Below are 24,785 nucleotides of genomic sequence, written 5' to 3' on the forward strand. Positions count from 1 at the left end.
CGGAATTCGGTGTTATCTTGCTGATAACAAATGTTATCACGAGAATAGCAGTCATCCTGACAACAAAAGATGACGGATTCGGACTGACACTCTGGTCTTACTCGTCCAGGTAAAGATTTTCTGTGGTAATAATTATATTTCTATAATTACAAACAGGTAACGAGTAGAATGAAACAGGTCCAAAGTCATGCTATACAATGCCTTCATGTATGATCAAGCCATTGATTCATGTATACTTGACGGTGACTTGTGTGTACATGTAGTAACGTGATCCCACCTCGCCATCGTATGTATGAAAGCGTAACAGAGCCACTTTGGTAGTAAGAGATTATTTTGTTATGCCAATTTTTATTATTTATTTTTATTTCGATTATTTTTTCCATTCCTTTTCTAAACTGTGCGTAAAAACTCCTCCTTAAATTTTCGTATTTTCGATTTTTTTTCAAGAATACGAATTTTACATTCACATTTCACATTGCTATCATTATTGTCTCGTTATTTTAAATATATTCTCGAAAATGTGAAGTTATTCTCGTTACTTGGACTATTTTATTCGTACATATTTTTCTCGTTATTTTAAGATCAGTTCCAAAGTCTCGAAATTTCGAAACTTTTCCTGTTCCATAAGAGAGTAAGATACTTTATGGATTGAAAAAAAAAACCAACAAACTCTTCATTATATAGGATGTGACGTTTCGATATAGATTCTTATAACGTTGTCAAGTAAGATTCTTAAATTGACAATCAAACAGATTTCCTTGTTTCTTCTTTAATGCGTGTGTCCCCGGAAACAAATTCCCTTTGGTGAAAGGAAACAATAGCAGTTAAAATTACATGAATGGTTCACTGATGACACGAGGTGTTCGTGAAAAAGGTAAACATGTCCTGCCATACCAACAGTGCACTTTCACAAAAATTGCCGATAAATGGAACTAATTTTTTCGATCTTTTTGACTGACACCGCACAGCAGTACTCCTCCAATGCAACTGCTGCCTGTAAACAAACCAGGCAATCAAGTGATCGATGAAAATCGAAAATCCAGTTAGATAATTTGGAAATTAGACAACTGTTGTGTAGAAATACAGAGACGTAGATGCGTATAAGTGAAGGAAAACGTTTGAGAAATAGATTTGTCTTACAAGACATTTCTGGTGTCGTGTTCCGAGGTGTTGGAATATTGCTAACAGCAGCCTGGTTCCCTGGGTCCGTTGCGCCTGCGCTAATACTCCGACACTCAGTCTAAGTAAACTTAGCCTCAGTGCTTTTCTTTACACTCCACTACTGAGTCTAAGAAAACCTAATGACCGCGTTAGGTAACCTTTGACATTGACCTATCAGAACACAGCTTACCAAATCTCGAAAGTGGTCATTCGCACATACCTTTTGAACTTTTTATCTCGAAAAGGTTCGTACCCGAACGATTCCGAATGCTATTTACATACGATCGCTTCCGGGTGATGCACACGGCGCACGTTACAACCATGACAACGGTTAGTAAACAGTCGCTGAAAATAGTGTTTTTGGACATATTCAAAGATGCCATCTTGCGGAAATATTTGCTTATGGTAACCATGTCAACAGAATCCACAAAGCGTATATACTGCAGGTCAAATAACTGTGTTGTATGCGGATTTATGTTTGTGGAGACATCTGTGTCAGTGACCTGAATATTTTGGAAGTCCCCCGATCCCTAAGCAGTAGCCGTTGTCTGATTGGTTAAATCTATTTAACCGTGTCGATGTTGGTTGAACGGTCATAGGTCGTTGACGCGACCTTCTACTAAGATTTGTTAGACTCAGTGGTGGAGTGTAACGAATAACACTGAGACTAAGTTTACTTAGACTGCTCCGACACTGTGTCGCAGCTTTAGCGTAGACGCAACAGACCCAGGGAACTAGGCCGTACCAAAAGCAGCGTAAAACTAAACTCACTCTCTACACCACGATTGGGACAGAGCTGGTCCTGATTGATAGTAGGCAATATAGTCACTCAGCCACTGCGTTAAATTCCGTCAGTTTGTGTCTGCGTCTGTCAGTTAAAGCCTGTCCGCATGTTTTCGATGTCAGTGATATTTTTAACGAAATAAACAACAACAATAGTAATAACAGACGCAGAGAGTGATATCCATTTAGCTCTGATTCCTAAGTATGACTGAATAATATTGCCAACAAGTTGTTCAGTTTAGTAATTATAGCACGTGGGAGAGAATTGTATCGCGGCTTCTGACAGTGAACAGCGAACAAAAGATTTCTCTGCAGGTCGTAAGTGGCAACGTCTCTCTATAGGTAATTTCACTGATTAGCATAAAAACACATTTTAAGTCAACATCCCTGCAACGTACTCTGTGGAGAACGACAAACTGGTTCTATTTGTTGATTGTTTAATGCCGTACTCAGCAATTTTCCAGCTACAAATTGCGTACATTAAGAGTATTTTCCAGAACAGACCCCTGTCATAGGGCGGAAACATTGTTTAGTCCCGCGTTCAATAGCAAGCATGCATCAATAGACATCATTCACTCAAAGCGAATCTAATATAATCTGCTACTAATTGTAAGCCAAATTACTTTCACAAAGTCTATTATCACACCGCCCCAATGTCTTGGTGCACCCTTTGTGCGATGACTGATTCATTCTGCCATGCGTTTCGAGTCAGGTAACAACATACGTAAACGTTTCCCATAATACAGTACTCGTTCATTCCGTTATGCATCAGTACCATTGTGAACACATGGAAATATTTAATGTTAATATGATATACTCCTAACATTTGGGACCCGTGAAGATCCGGGTTAGAATTGGCCTTCATGCTTGTCGTAAGAGGCGACTAACGGGATCGGGTATCAGATATGGCCTACACAAATGTCATCGTATATCCGTTGCGCTTTTAGCAATTCCATGGACGGGGACACCAGCTATGGGCTTCGAACATTCTACCCATGTGGGGAATCGAACCCGGGTTTTCGACGTGACAAGCGAAGATCTCCAGCATTAAGCAACCCCACCGACCCGATTCACGTTGGAACATATATACAGAAAGTTAATACTGTATGATAAGAACAGTGTGAGATTACCATTCAACACCCGCCTTCGTATATTTTCAGTTAGCATTTTGTGCTATTTGGATTTGCATGTAACTAGGTTAGTTATCCCGTTACGCAAGCGCTAATACTTCTCAGACCTTGCTACCTGGCAACCCATAACAGTAAGAGGGGTATTGACGCCGGTATCTACTACTTGCATGTGAACAGTGTGCACTTCTACTCGAGCTCTCTGCCACTGAAATTGACTCCTCAGGTAAGTCAACGAGCTATCAACAAACGATCACGAAGTGTTTTATCAAACATGTGAAATTCATTATGTATGCTCTTGGGCATTAGGCTGTATTTATTATTCCATTTTAAATTTTGGAATGAAACACTGCAATCCTAAGACACACCGTATTGAAGTAACAGGAAGCAGTGATATGATATACCGTTGTGAAGTAACATAATACAATGATATGTCGAACTGTAAGTAATATAACGAGGTGATTTGACGTACAGTTCTACGTGATGTGATTTGATGTGATGTGATGTACCACAGTGAAGTTATAATACAGTGATATGACCATCAGTAATGAGGCATTCTATATCTACACCCGCTTCACTCGATTGCGATCTATTAAATTCAACGAGGTATGATATGTCATTCATCAAATCTCATCCTTTGTTTCAGTTGTCTTAAAACCTCAAGATGAAAGTTGTTAAAACGAAGGTAAGAGTCAAGGGAATTCATATGCGTTGAATATATTTTCTTATAAAAAATATATGCAGTATTGTACACTTCAGCTGAATCGTGTAGTCATGATAGATATTCGTGTTTGTGTGGTGTGCAGTATACGGTATATCAGTGCATCAGTGTTTGTGTAGTGTCTAGCAGAAAGTGTATCAGTACATCAGTGTTTGTTTGAAGTGTAGTGAAGTTTGTTTGTGTATACGGTATATCGGTACATCAGTGCTCGTGTAGTGTGTAGTATACGGTACATCGGTACATCAGTGTTTGTGTAGTGTGTAGTATACGGTATATCAGTACATCAGTGTTTGTGTAGTGTATGGTATACGGTATATCAGTACATCAGTGCTCGTGTAGTGTGTAGTATACGGTATATCAGTACAGCAGTGTTTGTGTAGTGTGTAGTATACGGTATATCAGTGCATCAGTGGTTGTGTAGTGTATGGTATACGGTATATCAGTACATCAGTATTTGTGTACTGTGAGGTATACCGGGTATCAGTGCATCAGTGTTTGTGTAGTGTGTAGTATACGGTATATCAGTGCATCAGTGTTTGTGTAGTGTATGGTATACGGTATATCAGTACATCAGTGTTTGTGTAGTGTATGGTATACGGTATATCAGTACATCAGTGTTTGTGTACTGTGAGGTATACCGGGTATCAGTACATCAGTGTTTGTGTAGTGTGTAGTATACGGTATATCAGTGCATCAGTGTCTGTGTAGTGTCTAGCAGAAAGTGTATCAGTACATCAGTGTTTGTTTGAAGTGTAGTGAAGTTTGTTTGTGTATACGGTATATCGGTACATCAGTGCTCGTGTAGTGTGTAGTATACGGTACATCAGTACATCAGTGTTTGTGTAGTGTGTAGTATACGGTATATCAGTACATCAGTGTTTGTGTAGTGTATGGTATACGGTATATCAGTACATCAGTGCTCGTGTAGTGTGTAGTATACGGTATATCAGTACATCAGTGTTTGTGTAGTGTGTAGTATACGGTATATCAGTGCATCAGTGGTTGTGTAGTGTATGGTATACGGTATATCAGTACATCAGTATTTGTGTACTGTGAGGTATACCGGGTATCAGTGCATCAGTGTTTGTGTAGTGTGTAGTATACGGTATATCAGTGCATCAGTGTTTGTGTAGTGTATGGTATACGGTATATCAGTACATCAGTGTTTGTGTAGTGTATGGTATACTGTATATCAGTACATCAGTGTTTGTGTACTGTGAGGTATACCGGGTATCAGTACATCAGTGTTTGTGTAGTGTGTAGTATACGGTATATCAGTACATCAGTGTTTGTGTACTGTGAGGTATACCGGGTATCAGTACATCAGTGTTTGTGTAGTGTGTAGTATACGGTATATCAGTACATCAGTGTTTGTGTAGTGTATGGTATACGGTATATCAGTACATCAGTATTTGTGTACTGTGAGGTATACCGGGTATCAGTACATCAGTGTTTGTGTAGTGTGTAGTATGCGGTATATCAGTACATCAGTGTTTGTGTAGTGTATGGTATACGGTATATCAGTACATCAGTATTTGTGTACTGTGAGGTATACCGGGTATCAGTACATCAGTGTTTGTGTAGTGTGTAGTATACGGTATATCAGTACATCAGTGTTTGTGTACTGTGAGGTATACCGGGTATCAGTACATCAGTGTTTGTGTAGTGTGTAGTATACGGTATATCAGTACATCAGTGTTTGTGTACTGTGAGGTATACCGGGTATCAGTACATCAGTGTTTGTGTAGTGTGTAGTATGCGGTATATCAGTACATCAGTGTTTGTGTAGTGTATGGTATACGGTATATCAGTACATCAGTGTTTGTGTACTGTGAGGTATACCGGGTATCAGTACATCAGTGTTTGTGTAGTGTGTAGTATACGGTTTATCAGTACATCAGTGTTTGTGTACTGTGAGGTATACCGGGTATCAGTACATCAGTGTTTGTGTAGTGTGTAGTATGCGGTATATCAGTACATCAGTGTTTGTCTGTTGGACAATGTACGTCATGAGCACAATAGTACGTCATGTTGATCTGTTCATGTTGTAGTCTGTTCTATGCCGATGCTTGTTTATTCAGTAATACACAGTAGATATGTTTATCAACGTTTAGTAGAATATAGAGTATATCAATGCACCAGTGTCTGTGTAAAAATATACGATCAGTGCAGCTATATGTGTGAATGAGTAATATACAATATATCAATACCAATGTGTAGTAATTATGTGTACTGTTCATTATATCAACACATGATTTATACCGCATTGTGATTCATAATATTGTCGAGTGAAATACTGTGTAGTTTTATGAATTAAACCAAAGTTAAGTTTAGTTTAGTTTAGTGTTTTGGTTTAGTAGTACTTAGTTTTAGCTATAGTTTTAGTTTGTGACGTACATCCATGTTTGTGGCAGGCTGAGTTTGACAGTGTTCTGACGGGTAGTCCTGGACAGCTTGTGGTAGTTGACTTCTTCGCAACATGGTGTCCACCGTGTACAGGCATTGCGCCGTTCTTTGAGGTAAGTGTGTCCAAGTTACAGAAACATCGTTCAAGGTCGTTGCTGCCAATGACAGAGGCGTATACATTTGTAACCCATGCTACATTCTCACTCTGTTTAGCTCTGAAGTGTCCAGCGACGATACCTTTAATAGATAATCCCGTTCTTCAACATTACCCGATTGGTGACGCATAATGCATAGATAACAATATAACTTCTACCACTGCAACTTTCATATCTTTGAATTATTCTGTTTATAGCGTCGTAATCGGCAGTATTCCAGCTATATGGCGGCGGTCTGCACCACCTAGCCTAGATTTTCGAAGCTCTCTTAGAGCTAAGATAGTTAATGTTAGGGTATGCCATTTACGACTATCTTAGCGCTAAGAGAGTCTCGAAAATCTAGGTCCAGTTGTTTTGGGTTTTTTTTATCACAAGCATCGCAACTGCGATTCGATAACATGCATCAAACATGTCACCGCGCATGTCCAATCGAGATCCTGTCAGTTGTCACTTACGACAAGCACGGGTAGCTGAAGATCACTCGTGACAAGATTCCTTACGACTGAACATTGACACGTGGAGATGAACATATTGGTATGTCGACAAAATGTATAATGTTTGCATTTCAGGCCCTGTCCGCGAAATATCCACTGGTTGTGTTCATCAAGGTCGACGTCGACGAAAATGAGGTACCGGTTCGTTCCATATATAAACAAATGGTTACCTTGTCTTAAATCATATTTTTGTTTTGTCAGTTCAAAAAAGAAATAATAAATGATGTCAGTTTTGTAGACTAAATGTAAATATTGTGACTGTTTTGATATATGTTGTACACTTTACCATGATGATTCTCCAGGAGACAGCAGCCGCCTGTGAGGTAGAGGCGATGCCGACCTTTAAATTCTACATGGACGGAAAACAGGTACGACCATTACATGGAGACGTTAGTCTACACTTGTAACACATCGGGTCAGTGTACACTTGTAGGACATCAGTCAGTGTACACTTGTAGGGAATATAGTCAGTGTACACTTGTAGAGCATATAGTCAGTGTACACTTGTAGAGCATATAGTCAGTGTGCAGCTGTAAGGCGTTGAGACGGTTATTGGATAACTGTGTGATAGGCAGCCAGAGGCGTACAGCTGTAGAACATAGTGATGTCAGTGTACAACTGTTGGACATCGAGATGTCAGTGTTCAGTTGTGGGACGTGAATGTACAGCTTTAGGATAGGCAGTCACGGGCGTACAGCTGTAGGACATAGAGATGTCAATGTGTATCTGTAAGACATCGAGTCAGTGTGCAACTGTTTAGCATCAAGATGTCAGTGTACATCTGTAAGACATCGAGTCAGTGTGCAACTGTTGGACATCAAGATGTCAGCGTACAGCTGTAGGGCATTGATATGCCCTTGTGGCATACCGTAGAACCGTTATGTGTTGTTCGTGAGCATGCAGCGACTACAGAATTATGACGAATTTCCTATTCATCGTGTACTTTTTTGTGTTGTTCAGGTGGACGAACTCGTCGGTGCCAGTCAAGTTGACCTAGAAGCTAAAGTCGAGAAAAATCAGTGAAGTGTGTGCAGGAATGGATGCCCTAGAATGAGAATCCTGGTGAAGGTTGCCAGATGTGTGTTGACGATGTGTGACAGCAGATGACTGACTGCATGGTCTCTTGATTATAAACCTTGGAGACTTAAACGACTTTGATTGGAAGGTCTGATTTTTGTAAATCTGACTGACTGACCGTGGTGATGAGTTATTGTAAACCCGTTGACTGTCCATTGTATAGTGTTTTTATTGTAAATAAAAGCGTTAATACAATTTCATACGATTCCATATTACTATTCTAGTAACTATATCATCTAGATTTATGGAACACTGTAAATAGTGATGATACCAGGTGTTCATGTATAGTGAGCGTGTCTGCCTACCGTTGACACCTGTCACAAACACACGCCGAGGCAAGTCAATTGTTCATCGGAACACCACTCTATAAACATACGGCTGGAACTGCAACATAAATTATTGCATCGGAGATGATTAAGACCACTGATACAAACAATTTGAAAGTATTATCAAAGTTACAAGGTAGAGCTGTAACGACATATCGTAGTATCGATAATATCTAAATAAGGTATACTAAAATATCGATTCTTTATCAGACGCTAACCATATCGATACTTTTTTCGCATCGTGGTACGTATCGTTGACCTTAAAATTGATCATTTTCACTAGAAACTGACGGTTATGTGAAAATTTACACTGTTACCTCATATAAAGAAAATAACGAAAAATAGGATATCGCGAAGTGCATCGAATCTAATCGCATCGTTCTAGGATATCGCAATACGTGTCGTATTGTACATTATCTGTATCGTCACACTTCTATTACAAGGTATCTTAAAGATCGTCATATGAAGACCTTGGGTATTTAAAATTTCGTATAGAGAGCATGCTCGACTGTACATAAAAATAGTGAAGGTAGACACAGGAGGCTGTCGCTACGTCAATATTGTACGACATAAATTTAAATTAGTGCAGCATATATTTACACAGAAGGCTCTAGGTAGTAAAAAGTAAATGATATGGATGAGAAAAACAACTGGGAAATGTATTGTTGATGTTTAGCGATATTAATTGTAATTTCAATCACCCTATAATCGACGTCACTTATTTTGTTCCCATCGGCTACAAAATACTACAACGACAAACGTGATAAGCATAACAGATTACTGAAAACTGAGCATGGATGTCGGTAACTGTTACATTTGTCCCCATGTCCTAATGTGTTAACCTCTAGCGTTTTATCCAGTCAGGAGTCTACGCTGGGAAGTTGAGCGTACCAATCACAGCTCAGTTTTGCTTTTTAAATTATCTTACCAATTAAACTTGGCAACACCTCTGCTAAGAGGTAGAAGTAGTTCTTGTATGTAATTTAAAGTTTCGGCCCTGACAACCTGTCTGTATGATTTCCCCCAAATCTTAGTCGCTCAGCGAACAAACCTGCGCAGCTGCCACCGCCACCTTAGTTGACACTGGCAAGCTCAGTTGTAACGGCTGCTTAGCTGATTGGCTACTGTTGTTTGTTGTTTTTATTTGTTTGTTTTTTTGTGTTTGTTTGTTTTGGGGTTTTTGGGGGGTTTTTTGGGTTTTTTTGGGGGGTGGGGGTGGGGTTGGGGTTGGGGTTGTTTGGTTTTGTTTGTTTGTTTTTTTGTTTGTTTTATGGGTTTTTTTGTTTGTTTGTTTGTTTGTTTTTGGTAGGGTGAAGGTTGGGGTTGGGAGTGGTTAATACAGGGTATAGTGGAGATCTATCGGAACGCATATACCTGGAGGCATCGAGGATGGTTTTGAATCTCCTAGACCATTTTGTGGCACACGTTGATCGTGTACAGAATCAGCGCGTGTGGTGTGCCCAGCATCCTATGGGGATTGCAAAACACATTCTCGCCATATTCCAGAATCCGATGAAATATTCCATCTATAATATGTCTGTAAAACATTTGAGCTTCAATGAACGCATTTGGGATACCATGTCTACAAAGTCAGTGAGCCTGACTTTATATATAGTGGACTAGGACACCTCCTATGCGGACTAGGTCATGAATCAACAACCCAGAGGCGACTTACAGGATCAGGTGGTCAGGCTCGCTGACTTGGCTGACACATGTAATCGGTTCCCAATTGCGCAGATCGATGTTCGTGCTGTTGATCACTGGATTATCTGGTCCAAACTCGATTATTTGCAGACCACCGCCATATGGCTGGAATATTGCTGAGTGCGGTGTAAAACTAAACTCACTCACTCATTGAGGAGCGCAAAACTACCGTAGAACCCACAGACTCACTATATAACACGGGATCAACTGGTCATGCTCACTGACTTTGTAGACACACGACATGGTATCACAAATAAATGTGATGCATAAGCACACGTTCATTTCATGCTGACGTTAAATGGCGGATATGACATTGTTACGTGTGGAGAAACGTCGACTTGAAGGATAGATGTGTTGTAACTATCGATTTGGACCAGAACATAATATGACATTGACGATAATGATAGTAAGACAGTTAGCCTCGATATGGGATTATACTGTGCTCGTAAAGAAGACCCCATGACTACGTATGCCTTTAACCAGACAGTTACACCCTGCAGCAATGTCACAGAAACAGATTTGACGTAAAATTCAGACCCTCTGTGACCTACCCCTGCTTCATCGACGTCGACTTTCGCGAATATCACTTTATCCCCTAGTTCCTCCTCGAGGCGCTGTAGATGAAAACTGAAAATGACAAACCCACACCAAACACTGACATGTGGTAACGTTTATTATGGAACAGGGCAAAAAGAGGACAAAGGCAATCATGTGTTCTATGGACACGCATTTCGCGCTGCTGTTAAATAGCGGTTATGACATTGTTAGATGTGGAGAAACATCGACTTGAAGGAAACAACTTTTGTGCCGATCGATTTGCTCCAGTACATAATATAACAGTGATGGTAATGACAGAAAGAAATCAAACTCGATATGGAATTAGGCAGTGTTTGTAAAGAGGACCCCATGACTACCTATGCCTTTAACCAGGTACACCCTGCAGCAGTGTCATAGAAACAGATTGGACGTAAAATTCAGACGCTCTGTGACGTACCCCTGCTTCATCGACGTCGACTTTGACGAATATCACTTTATCCCCTAATTAATCCTCGAGACGCTGTGGATGAAAACAGTGGTAACATTTAATATGGAACAGAGCATAAACAGGACACGAAGGAAGGGCAACTGTGAGTTACACCTTCACTTTCAGGTTACGGACATGAGATACAGTCTCCTCCTACAGACATTTCAGAAGGAACGGAGTGGAAAACACGTTCTGATCAAGCCTGTCCCTTGCAACCAGTTTAAATTATTCACCTTCGCCAAGCCCTTCTTTCCATCTTGGAAGATCGCCAACTCACTCGTCGGGGATTGGTCGTCTGCACAAAACCACCTCAGATTTCCACAAGCACTGGCGACGCTTTTCTACAATCGCATAAAAATATCAAGCCTAGTTGCTTTACATCTCCAGTCATACATATCAGACCTAGTTATTTTACGGCTCCAGTTATACATATAACGTCAGCAAAATGGTAAACGTCTTACACCACTTTGGGATTCCACATTACACTTACACGCTCTGATATAACCAGATTACTGTACAAAACGATATTCAACCCATACACCCGGAATCTAGCACCTCCCAACTTATCGTACTTGGAAGACAGGCAAGATCTGCACGGTACACACCAGGGGGCTCCGAACTCCACAACCACAAGCTTGTCACCTGTTTTCACCTGGTTGTCAAAACTCCTCCTGAAAGAAAGCATTCAACAAATACTTACACGACATTATCGTGACTTTATTGTGTTCGACACTCGGTGATACAACGAGATGTGTCACATTTAGAGGAGCAACTATTATCTACGCTTGCGGAAAAATGTACGTCAATAAAGAGACGATTTAACGATGTTTCGATATTATGGCAATGGTATGATGATCCCCTTGGAGTAGATCTTGAATTGCTATGCGATGTCAAACATCAACATGTCCAGTTATAAGGTCTCGAACAATAATTATCGAACGTCTCCAGTTTACTTAGTGGCCTGTTCCCAGGGTATTGATTTCTCCAACATCCGGGTATTGGTTTCTCTGACATCAGGGTATTGATTTCTCCCACACCAGGGTATTGGTTTCTCTGACGTCAGGATACTGATTTCTCCGACACCAGGATATTGGTTTCTCTGACAAAAGGGTATTGGTTTATCTGACAACAGGGTATTGGTTTATCTGACAACAGGGTATTGGTTTCTCCGACATCAGGGTATTGATTTTTCTGACATCAGTTTATTGATTTCTCCGACACCAGGGTATTGATTTCTCCTACACCAGGGTATTGATGTCCACGTACACATTTAAATCGGTATGGTGTAAGTGAGACTGCAGGCATACATGTACTGGAAACGAAAGCATATTTACGCTGAGTAGTGTGAGATATACATCAATAGTGAGATAGGAGCATGTGCCCGCTGCCTCCACTGTATGGTGAAGTCAATACAGGAATGATTGCCACAGCTTGCACTATTCATGGGGCTGAGGTCTTTACGTTTATTGTGAGTACCAAACGTCAAGAGCTGAAAGGATAATTAGCCCCATTAGTTTCGGGTCTCCTCACACAATCTGACAGGCTGGGATAGATCGATGGGTATGGATCGGTGCTGATGTCAGTGACTGGGTTCCTGGTCCATTATTTACTCAATTATATACACGCAGGTATATCACTGAAATATCTCTGTCAGTACGGCATATACACCCGCCAGACAACACCACCAGCCAACAAACCTGGTTTATACAATGCATCTGCGTCAAGTTTACTTCGGCATCACGAACATTATTTCACAATTGTTCGACAATATTTTGGCTTATATTATACATGTTGGGGCATATATACTCACTTTAGGTTTCTGATGATACAATTACTCACTTATTATCCCTTACGACTTGCCTAAAATCGATAATTCTTGCGTTGGGTATTAAGTCTAGGCCAACACTTTGGAACTTTACCACTGTTGCAGTTAGGTAAAGATCAATTACCAACTCTCCCTTCATTGTCATAATCACTGCTCCTGTAAATAGTTACTGTCAGTGTAATACCTTCATGTTGATTTTTATTAATTTTAAAAAAATTAAAATGATTTTAGAATAAAATGGTTAATTATTTCACAACGCTTTGTTGTTTGCTGGTTGCATACCAAGTCCTTTACGGACAGGTTTCGGTTTAAAAATGCATTAACACAGGCCAAGTTACGATTTTACGTACGTTTCCAGACTGAAGCAAATCGCGAGTTTTAACCTGGTTTCAGTCCAGCAACACAAAAGCAGTGGACACCAGGAATGAGCTTTACATCCTGGCCACATGTGATGGATTGAACCAAGGGCTTCAGTATGACAAGTGAACTCTCTAACCATAAGCTTCACACGTCGTACTCATGTGGAGAGTCGAAACAACGGTTTTAACAGGCCTTTAACCCACGGTTTAACCACTGGGCTACACCACCGCTGTTTCAGAATTGCAATCTGACTGACACCCATTGACAGTCATATTAGTTTTAGTCCTTGTAAATGCGTAGCGTAGAAGACTCGTGTGATACTCGAGACTCGCGAAGTATACATACAAACAAAAGCGACAAACTCATCTCCACAAATACAACAAATTTCCTCTAAAACCCATCATCGGATTCTCGAATATGGCGAGAATGTGTTTTGGAATAAGATGCTGTACAGGATGAACCTGTGTCACAAAATGGACTTGGAGACCCGAAATCATCCTCGATATCTCCAGGGTATGCGTTCCGATGAATCTCCACTATACCCTGGATACAAAAAACACAGTAGCCAATCAGCTACGCAGCCGATACAACTGAGCTTGCCAGTGTCAATAAAGAAAGCGGTGGCAGCAGCGAAGGTTTGTTCGCTGAGCGACTCAAATTTGGGGGAAATCATACAAACAGGTTGTCAGGGCCGAAAGTTTTTAAAAATGCATGCAAGAACTGCTTCTACCTCTTTCAGAGGTTCTCTGCATAAATTGTGTTTCCAAGTTTATCATTTAAAGAGCGAAAGTGAGCTGTGAGTGGTACACTCAGCTTCCCAGCGTAGACTCGTGATTGGATTTAGATGTATCCAGAGTATAGTGACGATTTATCGGAACGTATACCTGGGTAATATCGAGGATGACCCGAAATGTAATGACTGCATAGTGAGTGAGTTTGGTTTTACGCCGTCTTTAGTAATATTCCAACAATGTAACAAGGGGGTAAACCAGAACTGGTCTTCATACGTTGTGCCCATGTGATGAATCGAACCAGTGCCCTCGGCGTGACGAGCTAACGCTTTAACCACTAGGCTACTACCGCCCACAACACATAGTACGGTATGTTGCAATGGAAAGCTACAACAGAAAACAATTAATATGTTTATTTGTTAGGGCTCATCTTCACATTTCGAAAATTTGCTCATGCATTGTACCCATTTGGGGAATCGAACCCGGTCTTCGGAGTGAGAGCTTTAACCTTGAGCAGGCCCCACCGCCCCAGCTGAAAATAGAACTGACGACCACTTCTAATGGTTATGTCTATGTAAATCATAAGTCCACATTACATCGATTTCAGGCGCTGTTTACCATAAGAGTGTGGATAAAACTTCTGAAACTTCAACCCCTTATTATGCTACGAAAATAGCATGAGGATTCGTATCTAGACTACTCGCCTCTTTCCGTGACCTACAAGAAGACATTCACAACTACTCGTCTCTTTCCGTGACCTACAAGAAGACATTCATAACTACTCGTCTCTTCAAGTGACCTACAAGAAGAAGCCACCTCGAGTAGTTACGAATGCTGGCATGAGTACACATTAATGTCACATGACATTCAGCAAGGATTGTGTACATTGGACTAAGGGGACTATACGTCCAGTTACACCCGACTGTTTCAATGAATAAACAAATATAATTTCACGGTCAGCAAAGAGTTTCATGAATGTAATTGTACAAAGCACTTTACTGATGAAAGAGAGAAATATTTTTTGAATATACGTGTGCATAATTCTTTCTTCCCACAAAATACATATATCGGTCTCACGCTCTTTGGTCTGTTGATAAATTCTTATACACTTACTCATTCTGACTGTTCCAAGCAAGATTGTCAAAATAATCGTTCTTTGGATTTAAGAAATTCCCACCAGTGGTGTTTAAAAAATTAATATATATTGAACTGTTATGTAGCATATGTATTTTTACTTCTAAATATTAAGTTTCAGTAACTATTGCATTCAGGACATAACCATCACTGATATATCTCAAATATTTTACGGGCGTTTCCAGACGTTTTCATCACCTTTACCATCCATCCAACGTGGCACTACAATGTGCTTCAAACATATTCTCCAACTATCTGGAACTATGTTTTTCTCGAACTACCATCTTAGGACATAGTACTAATTTCGAAATACACAGTTGGCATCGATTATGATACCAGCTTTTCTCGAGCTCCGGTTTGTCGTCAGTTGTGACGCCATTCTTTTCTTGGGAGGATCTGCGGTTCGAAATTATGCTCTCAAGCAATATCTTTATCTTCATAATAAGACAAAATGATTTTTTTTGTGTGGATAACAGCTTCTTGTATTTGTAGATCCGTTTAGATCGGGGTTAGAACTACTCCTCGGTACCACATGCTTGTGGTAGAGAGGCATCTAACGAGATCAGGTGGTCAGGCTCGCTGGCTTTGTTGACACGTGTCGCTTGTTAACATGTTTCATAGTATCCCAGTTGAGTAAATCGATGCTCATGCTGTTGATCACTGGATTGTCTGGTCCAGACTCGATTATTTAAAGACCGTCGCCATATAGCTGGTATATTGCCAAGTGTGGCGTTATGATGCAACAAAGGTAGAAGTCACAACCACATCACTGGCGGATCCGGGGGTGGGGGTGGTGTGTGTGCGTGCGTGTGTCTGTCTGGGTCTGCGCGCGCACAGGGGTGCGAACCCTACTTTTTGTCCTCCCACCCTACTCAAAAAGCCGTATACAGTATCCCACCTCCCAGCTCATCGTCAGCTTCATTCAGCTGATGACCCGATGAAGAAGTAGGTATAAACTCCGAAACTCTGTGTTCCCCACAACAGAGAAGTTGACATCCATAAACAGAAAATTCTCTTGCTTCTACAAGTGAATCAAATACAGCTGCCATAGATCTATTGACTATGCTGTCATCAGAAAACAGCGACCAGAGACGCGTGTATAATAGCAGGGAGACTATGTACATTGTGCTCTTGGTTATCCCTGAAAAATAAATACAGCAAGCGAATGTGTCGGGTATATAGTCACACAAATGCCCAGTAACTAAATAAATGTTCACGGTTCATAGGTTTAGTCCGTGTTCATGTCGAGCCTTATGCAAGTCTAACGTCGGTGTGAGGAGTTCACGAACCTGACTACTAGACGGCGCTAGTGTCACTTGTTCGTCTCCATCCGTTTGGCGCGGTGCGTGGTAGCGAAAAAGGAATCGGGAGTAACTGTAGTTTGTTTTCTTTGTGTTATTGAATCACATTAATCATGGTGAAAGAACTTCCCGCCGACACTAATAAGGTAAGGCTGCAGAAAACATTTGATCTGTAACTTATTAAGTACATTTACACCATTACGATGTTGACACGAAATTGCCCCCACCTTGAAGTTGGTCAAGCCAGGTGTGGCTGACCGGTGATGACGGGGTGGATTTCGATACTACGTATTTTCACCGTTACATCATTTAAAGACTTCGGAGTTAATAGTAACTGGTCCAGTGTATGTGTGATATGTGTTTAATTGCTAAATTAAGTGTTTCGAAGTAGCATGGCAAAACGACAGGCATGTTAGATCTAGATGTGCATCGTCATTGAGGTTAATGGGTCACATTTCTGGCAAACTATCATATGCCATTTTCATTTTGCTGTGACAATGCTGTGTTGAGTGAATAGTTTTGCATCATTGATAGACTTTTTAATTGGTGACGTCGGATCAGTGTTCCACCCGATCGTAAACATCAGACAGGTCAATACATATTCTGCAACCAAAAACTGAAATCAGAAAACAGTTTTGAAATGAGCCTTTCCAAGGACTGACTGTCCCCCTGAAAAGCGACCAGTCCTGAACAACCAGTCCCAAACATTAAAACAATGAAAATTCATCAGATTTTGCTTTGATCATAAGTTCAAACCATGTTAAGTGTTTAAATATTTCCTCTGATCTAAGGGTATGACTTCTGCCTGTATCCCCCCAAATTAAAACGATGGAGTATTTCTTTGAGTTGCATTTTTAGAAGCTGAACATACCTTTGAGTTTGTTCAGATACAATGAAAGAAACATGCTAAAACTAATCAAGGTCATATGAGGAATATATATATATATATATTCAGGTGATATATAATTTAGCAGGAATGAAGTTTAAAGGGGAATACGGGCTGAAATCTTTCAGAGTATCAGACAAAAGGACATCCTTGTTAATTTGATAGGCAGTCCTTCACGGAAATAGACCATCAAGGATGACAGGTGGGGCTATGTCTTGTTCACTGATGTAGTTCTTCCGGTTTAACTGATTGTGAGTAGTACTGTGCATTGAGGAATATTTGTTACCTTTTATGCTAGTTTCCTAAAATAACGTAATCAGATGCATCTAACACAACAGTATGAAATTTCCAATCAAGGAAAAGGAAAGAATGGACTTGTCTGGGGTAAACGTGTAGTGCCATGCTGACAATCACCCCTTCAGCATGTTCAGCCAGATTCTAATGAACAAACTGACCTGATCATATGGTTGGATCATCAACCTAGCTGGACAATGTTGTAAATGTGGCAAGAGACAACTAACATGATGAGGTTGCCAGGCTTATTGTCTCTGTTTGATGCATGGCATTGTATCCCAACTGTGTTGATGGATGCTCATGTGTCAAACAATACATTGTCTATTTCTGGGGGTGCTGGGGTAGCATAGTGGTTAAAGCGTAGGCTCGTCACACCGGAGACCTGGGTTCGATTCCCCACATGGTTACGTGGTGTGAAGCCCATTTATGGTGTCCCACATCATGATATTGCTGGAATACTGCTATTTCAGAGTATATTATGTACAGACCTCCCTCGTTAGCAACATAATATCATAGGAACGTTTTGTCCAGATATGCCAGATCAGTAGTATATTTCTGAGTGTGGCATTAAACAACACACTCATACACACACACAAATGACCAGATTATTTATTATTTATTTAAAATCTATACATTTGACTTGCAGTTTGACAACTATTCCCGGGGTAGAATAGGCCTTCAGCAACCCATGCTGGCCATAAATTAAAAGGCGACTATGCTTGTTGTAAGAAGCGACTAAAGGGATCGGGTGGTCAGGCTCGCTGACTTTGTTTTCACATGTCATTGGTTCCCAATATGCAGATCGGTGCTGATGTTGTTGGTCACTGGATTGTCTGGTCCAGACTCGGATTATTTACAGACTGCTGCCATATAGCTGGAATTGTGCTGATTGCAATGTAAAACTTACTCAGTCACAACTTGCAGTTGCACCATTGCTAAGTGTCCCTTTGACAACTATGTAACTAAACACTGGCTCATGTTATCAGTTCCATGTTTCAGGCTGCTTTTGATGAGGAGATCGCCAAGCACGGAGACATGGTTGTGGTGGTGGACTTTTTTGCCACGTGGTGTGGTCCTTGCAAAATGATAGCACCAAAACTTAAAGTAAGTCATTGATGGTGACATCCATGATGGTCCGGGGTAAAACATACCTTTAGCACCTCATGCTTGCCTTGAAAGGCGACTATGCTTGCCATGAAAGGTGACTATGCTTGTTGTAAGAGGCAACTATCGGGATCGGGTGGTCAGACTCGCTGACTTGGTTGACATGTTATCAGTTCCCAATAGCGCAGATCAAAGCTCATGCTGTTGATCACTGGGTTGTCTGGTCCAGACTCGATTATTTACAGATCACCATATTGCTGGAATATTGCTCAGTGCGGCGTAAAACTAAACTCACTCAGTCATTATAGGAGAATTAATTGCAGCTATAACTCTTTTGGCATCCCCCTGCCATGTTAATGGTGGAATACCGTTAGAGGATGCCACAGGGCACCAGGCAGACAATTTTGGTGTGTCGTTACGAAAATAGGTATGCCCATATCCCCTAAAGATCCAATTAAACTTAAAAGTAATGACCTAAACAGTGTTCTTAAAGCTTATATGCACAACTTTGTATAATCTGATACTTTCAGTGTGGCTCTGCATAATTATCAAAATTGCAGATTCAACTTATAAAGTTGAAAAATTGAGAAATGACAAAAATCCTGCAAAATCAAGTTCAGATGATTCACTAATTACTGACCAAAACAGTTCTTAACATAATATAGAGGGGACCATAAGAAAATTATTGATGATGAAACATGTCTTGTGTGAAAATTAAACCTTTATTTCATATCACATTATATATCACATATAAGTTATTTTCAGTGACACGATTTTCATATTGATAGTCTTCCCATCAGTAATGTTTGCAATTATTGATCTTCCAAGGCAACGTAAGCTGAAGCAGTGACTTCAGTTATTACTAGGTAACCATGGTGACAGATATAGACTCTCTTGTTGGATGAGCTGTAAAGCATAATCAACATTGACTAAGATAGAGCATTTATAATATGTAATGAAATTCGCAATAGAGAGTTTGAGTAGTGGCAAAATTGATCAATAACAAATATTGTTGGTAAGTAAAATTATTAATGTTTATTGATGTGAAAATTACGTCATTGATAATGTCATCCATAAATTTTGAAGATAGAAAAATGTTTTAATTTAATCTCCCAATATACAAATTTAATACTTTATTCATTGTCTGCTTCTAAATCATACTCAGGATGCTGTTTGTAACAATTCATGCATAAACAGGTAACCCAACCATCTGAACTAAATCCACTTCTTGCAGTCAATTTTGGCATTTTTGCTCAAAGTTATATCTCCAATGTTTATTGCTAATGGATTGAAATGTTAACGATTCTTGATCACTATGATCTTCTTCAATTGCCAGTCCTAGAGCTTTGTAGGTAATTTTGTGATGTATGCTTGCAGGCGATGGAAGAGGAGTGGTCCGACAAGGTGGTGGTGATAAAGGTTGATGTAGATGAGTGTGGAGTAAGTAGATCATGTAATGATGACACAGACAGTTCCTTATCTTGAAATGGTCTGTGAACAGTGAGCGTGAAGTCAAAAATATATATACCTCTTCACTAAGATATCAGGCTATGAAAAAAATGTTTTGACTCCAGGAAGTGAATCATAATTTTGTTACTCTTTCACTGGCAAACAAGGATGCAGCAGTGTAGGACCTGCTGATGGCCTTTCCACCCATGAAAGGTTAACATTGACCGGCTGTGAAAAACATTGCTGTTGAAAGATGCATAAAGCCATCTGCAGTTATTTACTTCTTGACAATACCATCGATGCAGGTCATGTTAAAAGATTACCCTTCAGTAACCCATGCATGTCACAAGAGGCGACTCACATGATCAGGTGGTCACACTCTCTGACTTGTTTGACACAGGTCATTGGTTCCCAATTGCACAGATTGATGCTCATGCTATTGATCACTGGATTGTCTTTTCCAAACTCGATTATTTCCAGGCTGCTGCCACATAGCTGGAATATTGCTGAGCGTGGCATAACACTATACTCACTCTAAACCGCCATGAAGCTGACTTTCTGTAAAAGCGACTGTTGACACAGGTCATCGGTTCCCTGATGCACAGATCGATGCTCATGTTGTTGATCACTGGATTGTCTGGTCCAAACTCCATTATTTACGGACTGCCACCATATAGCGGGAATATTGGTGAATGCGGCGTAAAACTAAACTAACTCACTCACTGTTTCTGTGTTTTGCAGGAATTAGCTGAAGGCCTCAATATATCTGCCATGCCTACATTTTACATATATAAAAATGGTGCCAAGGTGAGTAGTATAAGTTGTTGCAAGGATTTTCGGTTTGAATATGTCATGATGTATGTAGTAATGTGCCATATTACCAATAAGTTCAGTTGGCCATACAAGAAGTCTAGATAAGCTGGTGTGTATCTACATTTATATTTATATTTGATCTATAGTATGAGAAACGATAAGAAAGACTGCAGATTGTTAAGTTCATGTCCTGAAACCTGTCAGTATACCTCAGTTATTTTATCTATAATCCGGTATGAAAGATTTGACATTTTTGTGTGTATGCAAGACATCACATTTCTTGAGTTTTCACAAAAACCCTTACGTAATTGATGCAGGTACTCAATCTGTACATGTATATTCTTTAAATCTTATTTTGAATTAGGACACATTAGTAGCAGCGTTCGAAATGACCGCCGGCCAGAGGCCCAGCGCCGGTTGTTATTGTGTCAGGCCGGCAGTTTCAAATATATGCAGGTCCTCATGGCCTTCAGTAAATTATGCATGGTTTGTGCTGCCAAGTTTAAACGGTTAGATAATTTAAGAAGCGAGAGTTGTGATTGGTACTCTCAACTTCCCGGTGTAGACATCTGATTGGATAAATTGCCAGCCAAGGGAGGTAATGAATTCATCAGACTGAGTCGTAGAGCATCCAGGTTATGGGAAGGAGACCCTGGGGATATCAAGGATGCGCAAAAGTAAACTCATTCTCTTGCATAAACACCAGAGAAACATTTGATATGTCAGATTAGAATTTATGTGTGTCTTTTCAGGTTTCTGATGTTGTAGGGGCCAATGAGAATAAATTAAGGGAAGCAATATCTGCACAACTGTAAGTTGGCAAGTCAGACTGTGTTTGCATACTGTACATCTTCAAGGACATGTGACTTGGGGTGTGTGAGCACACCCCCTGTTTTGATGGAAGGGATCCGCATATCACCATTGCAAACATTGACTTGAACTTTTCACGAAATTCTCACTTCATATTGTGCAAGTAAAGAATGTTTACATATTCTTTCTATATAACTGGATTACGATACAAGTGACCGATGATTCTTCAAGACACTGTAGCCTGAAAATAAATCTTTTGTCCTATTTGTGAAGGGGATGTCTTTGTTTTTTATGCTGTAATGTTGATGTATGACAGCAGTGCATCAGCCAGGCAAGCACCATTCACACTACAAATATGCAATGGCACTATTTTTAATGCTAGAGTACTCATAGGTGCAACTGGCAACAGTCAGAAAAATCACTGTGGCAGATGGGTCAAGCAACCATATATCTAAAAAAAGCTTTTCAGGACCGCTGAATAGCCTAGTGACGTTCCTGGCTCAATTCTACACATGGGTCACTGAGTGAAGCCATTTCCTAATGAGGAAATTCCATGATATTAATGAAATATTGCTACCTGAGGTGTAAAACCATATTCACTGACTCGTGCTGTTTCAGATTAATTGTAGCAGCATGAAAGAATCGTGAGCAATTTTTGGGAGTGGATAGTACACGTTCACGTTAGTTCCTGCTTGCAGGGATCCACTGTGGATTGCTGATCGACGAGAAGTCACATACATGTGAAATGTGGTTAGATATTGCGTTTCCCCGTAAACCTGGATATATCTGTTCTCATGGTAGACTATTCAGTTCCTTGTGGAATGTGAGTTGACACGTGACGGATGCTACATATGTACATAAGTGCAGGACCTCCATAGCAGGATATGTTGTATACAGGACATTGTGTATGGTGCGACCGGGAGTAATGTATATCCCATTGGGAAGGTCGGTTTCATTTATTAGAAAACGTTTGTTTTGTTTGGTTTTTTTCTTGATTGCAAATTAAATAACTAAAGGTCACAGGTGTGTTTGAATGAATTGTGTTAGAATATTCTTCTGGTTATGTATAGCGCCCTAAGGGATATCAGATTTTTCTCATTGTATCCGTGGATGCATTGCTATAAGCGAAACTCACACCACCTCGCTAACCTACTGTGTGTTTTCACACACACAGAAACAGTACATTGAACAATATTGTCTGCATGTATACAGTAGAACCTGTTCTTCGTAGTTTCCTCAAAATCCATTATTTTAAGGTGCGACGGGGCAGCCCAGTGGATATAGCGCTCTGGTGACGGGTTCCATTCTCTACGTGGGTACTATGTATGAAGCCCATTTCTGGTGTAGCCCCGCCGTGATATTGCTGGATACTACGTTCCAAAGCTCCAACAGTTGATTCCCAAGACGTCGCTTAGATATCATGGCAAAGGATGATTTCTATACGATGGATGTACTGTCAAGATTGCGATGTTATGAGTTTCAACATTTCAAAGAAATGGTAACCTACTTGGGTAAAGTTACAATCCCTGGTAAGTTGTTTTCAACAACACAAGTCCAGTGCGCGGCTCAAACACGTTATGAAAGACCAGACTTTTCATTGATATAACTTTGGATACTTTGAATGTCATATATCTGCCACGTCATGACAGATTAACTATAGTGACATGAAAGACACGGTTAGACCTTAGCATTTTTAGTCATATATTATGTTAGATTTGTTCAGAAGGAAAACCGTCCCTCTAATGACAAGCTATGCGTTTCTTATCTCTATGGTTCTCTATGTCTTCGAGTGGGGTGACGTTGCATTTTTCAACAGCACTTTGCCAGGGCTCATACAATCATTCGTATAAGCGCCATCACTATGTTCTCAGACGTGGACAAGAATGGCCTTCCCACACTGTAAATACACATAGTGATAGAGAATTCTTTGCCCCTCGCAACGAAACGATACTGCGTGGCGACAACTGTGAAATGTTAATGTTGATGAGTCGTAAGTAAGCACAATCTACAAGGCCGTGTAAATATATAATTTGTCAAATTCACAGTGTGTTGCCCTATTCATAATCTCCTGAATCTAAGCTGTAAGGGGTCGTGATAACGGGTCCCATGGTCGTCAATGGTACGCGTGCTATCGGTATTAGTGATGTATTCTTCATCGTCGGTTGAGACACCGTTATTAAGACTTTTGGGGTATTAGCATAAATACTTTATGTAAAACGTCAGGCAGAAAAATGGGGCAAGCAGTCTAGCATAACAATTCATTTCCGGTGGTATTCTTATGACTAATGTTGAGATAATGTACCGCCGAGACAGCTCAGTGTCCCTGTTACAGCTTCGTGAATATTCGAACTTTGGGTTCGAATCCGGAATCGCCCAGTCTGTGAACATTTGTCAGTACCACACCCATGCCCGTAGGAAACCTACGCCATTAGCTTCAAGCGCTCGCACCCTTGAAGATCCGGGTTAGAATACTGATCTTCAGTAACGCATGCTTGTCGGAAGAGGCGACTGATGGGATCGGTGTGGTCAGAGCTGGCTGACACGTGTCAACGGTTCCCAGTTGTGTAGACCGATGCTCATGTTGTTGATCACTGGATTGTCTCGTCCAGACTCGATTATTTACAGACCGCCACCATATAGCTGGAATATTGCGGCGTAAAACTACATTCACTCACTCACTTAACTGTCTGTTTGGCTAAGTGCTAAGCCTATAGCATATTGGATATTTTGTATATGTAGTCCAGTCACAAGCGCGAAAGATATTCGATCCCATCAGGAATCGCACTGAAGTTATGTCTGTATCAAAGGGATAAGATTACATCCGTGTGCAGTGCCGTAACTTAGTCATAGATGTGTGTTGTTCAGGTGGGACTGGTGCGTCAGTTAGTGGGTTTCAGATTCGTCCAGTCATATATCTGTATTATGCTTCACCTGACCTCGGTTTGACCGCAGGATACATTCAGTAACACAACAATCGCGGGTTCCTGTAATGTACGCTCCAATCAACTCCAGTTGCACGGCCGCGTCATTATTATTGTATAGTGTTATTCGTGACTACTGTAGGTTGCTGAAAATGCCGTGTTGTGACGGACGTGTGAAG

General features: G+C 40.5%; 2 protein-coding genes across 2 annotated transcripts; both read left to right on the forward strand.

The window, feature by feature from the left end:
• The first annotated feature begins 58 nt into the window (after positions 1 to 58).
• LOC137290669 (thioredoxin-like) lies at positions 59 to 8,592 on the forward strand. Its single transcript, XM_067821749.1, has 5 exons — positions 59 to 3,756; positions 6,207 to 6,311; positions 6,923 to 6,982; positions 7,150 to 7,215; positions 7,808 to 8,592. The coding sequence occupies exons 1-5, from the start codon at positions 3,736 to 3,738 to the stop codon at positions 7,868 to 7,870; spliced, it is 315 nt and encodes a 104-aa protein (XP_067677850.1). The 5' UTR covers positions 59 to 3,735; the 3' UTR covers positions 7,871 to 8,592.
• A 7,708-nt stretch (positions 8,593 to 16,300) lies between these two features.
• On the forward strand, positions 16,301 to 21,957 carry LOC137290670 (thioredoxin-2-like). The gene is made up of 5 exons (XM_067821750.1): positions 16,301 to 16,475; positions 18,509 to 18,613; positions 19,991 to 20,053; positions 20,804 to 20,869; positions 21,628 to 21,957. Exons 1-5 carry the CDS (start codon positions 16,443 to 16,445, stop codon positions 21,688 to 21,690), a joined length of 330 nt encoding a protein of 109 aa, XP_067677851.1. The 5' UTR covers positions 16,301 to 16,442; the 3' UTR covers positions 21,691 to 21,957.
• The last annotated feature ends 2,828 nt before the right edge of the window (positions 21,958 to 24,785 follow it).

The sequence above is a fragment of the Haliotis asinina genome, chromosome 7 (assembly GCF_037392515.1).
Source record: "Haliotis asinina isolate JCU_RB_2024 chromosome 7, JCU_Hal_asi_v2, whole genome shotgun sequence".
NCBI lineage: Eukaryota > Metazoa > Mollusca > Gastropoda > Lepetellida > Haliotidae > Haliotis > Haliotis asinina.

Excerpts from the sequence above, each read along its gene's own strand:
- LOC137290670 (XM_067821750.1), top strand. The coding sequence starts at position 16,443 with ATGGTGAAAGAACTTCCCGCCGACACTAATAAG. Across the intron at positions 16,476-18,508 it reads TTCCCGCCGACACTAATAAG|GCTGCTTTTGATGAGGAGAT; the intron begins GTAAGGCTGCAG and ends TCCATGTTTCAG. Across the intron at positions 20,870-21,627 it reads TATATAAAAATGGTGCCAAG|GTTTCTGATGTTGTAGGGGC; the intron begins GTGAGTAGTATA and ends GTGTCTTTTCAG.
- LOC137290669 (XM_067821749.1), top strand. The coding sequence starts at position 3,736 with ATGAAAGTTGTTAAAACGAAG. Across the intron at positions 6,312-6,922 it reads GCATTGCGCCGTTCTTTGAG|GCCCTGTCCGCGAAATATCC; the intron begins GTAAGTGTGTCC and ends TTTGCATTTCAG. Across the intron at positions 6,983-7,149 it reads TCGACGTCGACGAAAATGAG|GAGACAGCAGCCGCCTGTGA; the intron begins GTACCGGTTCGT and ends ATGATTCTCCAG.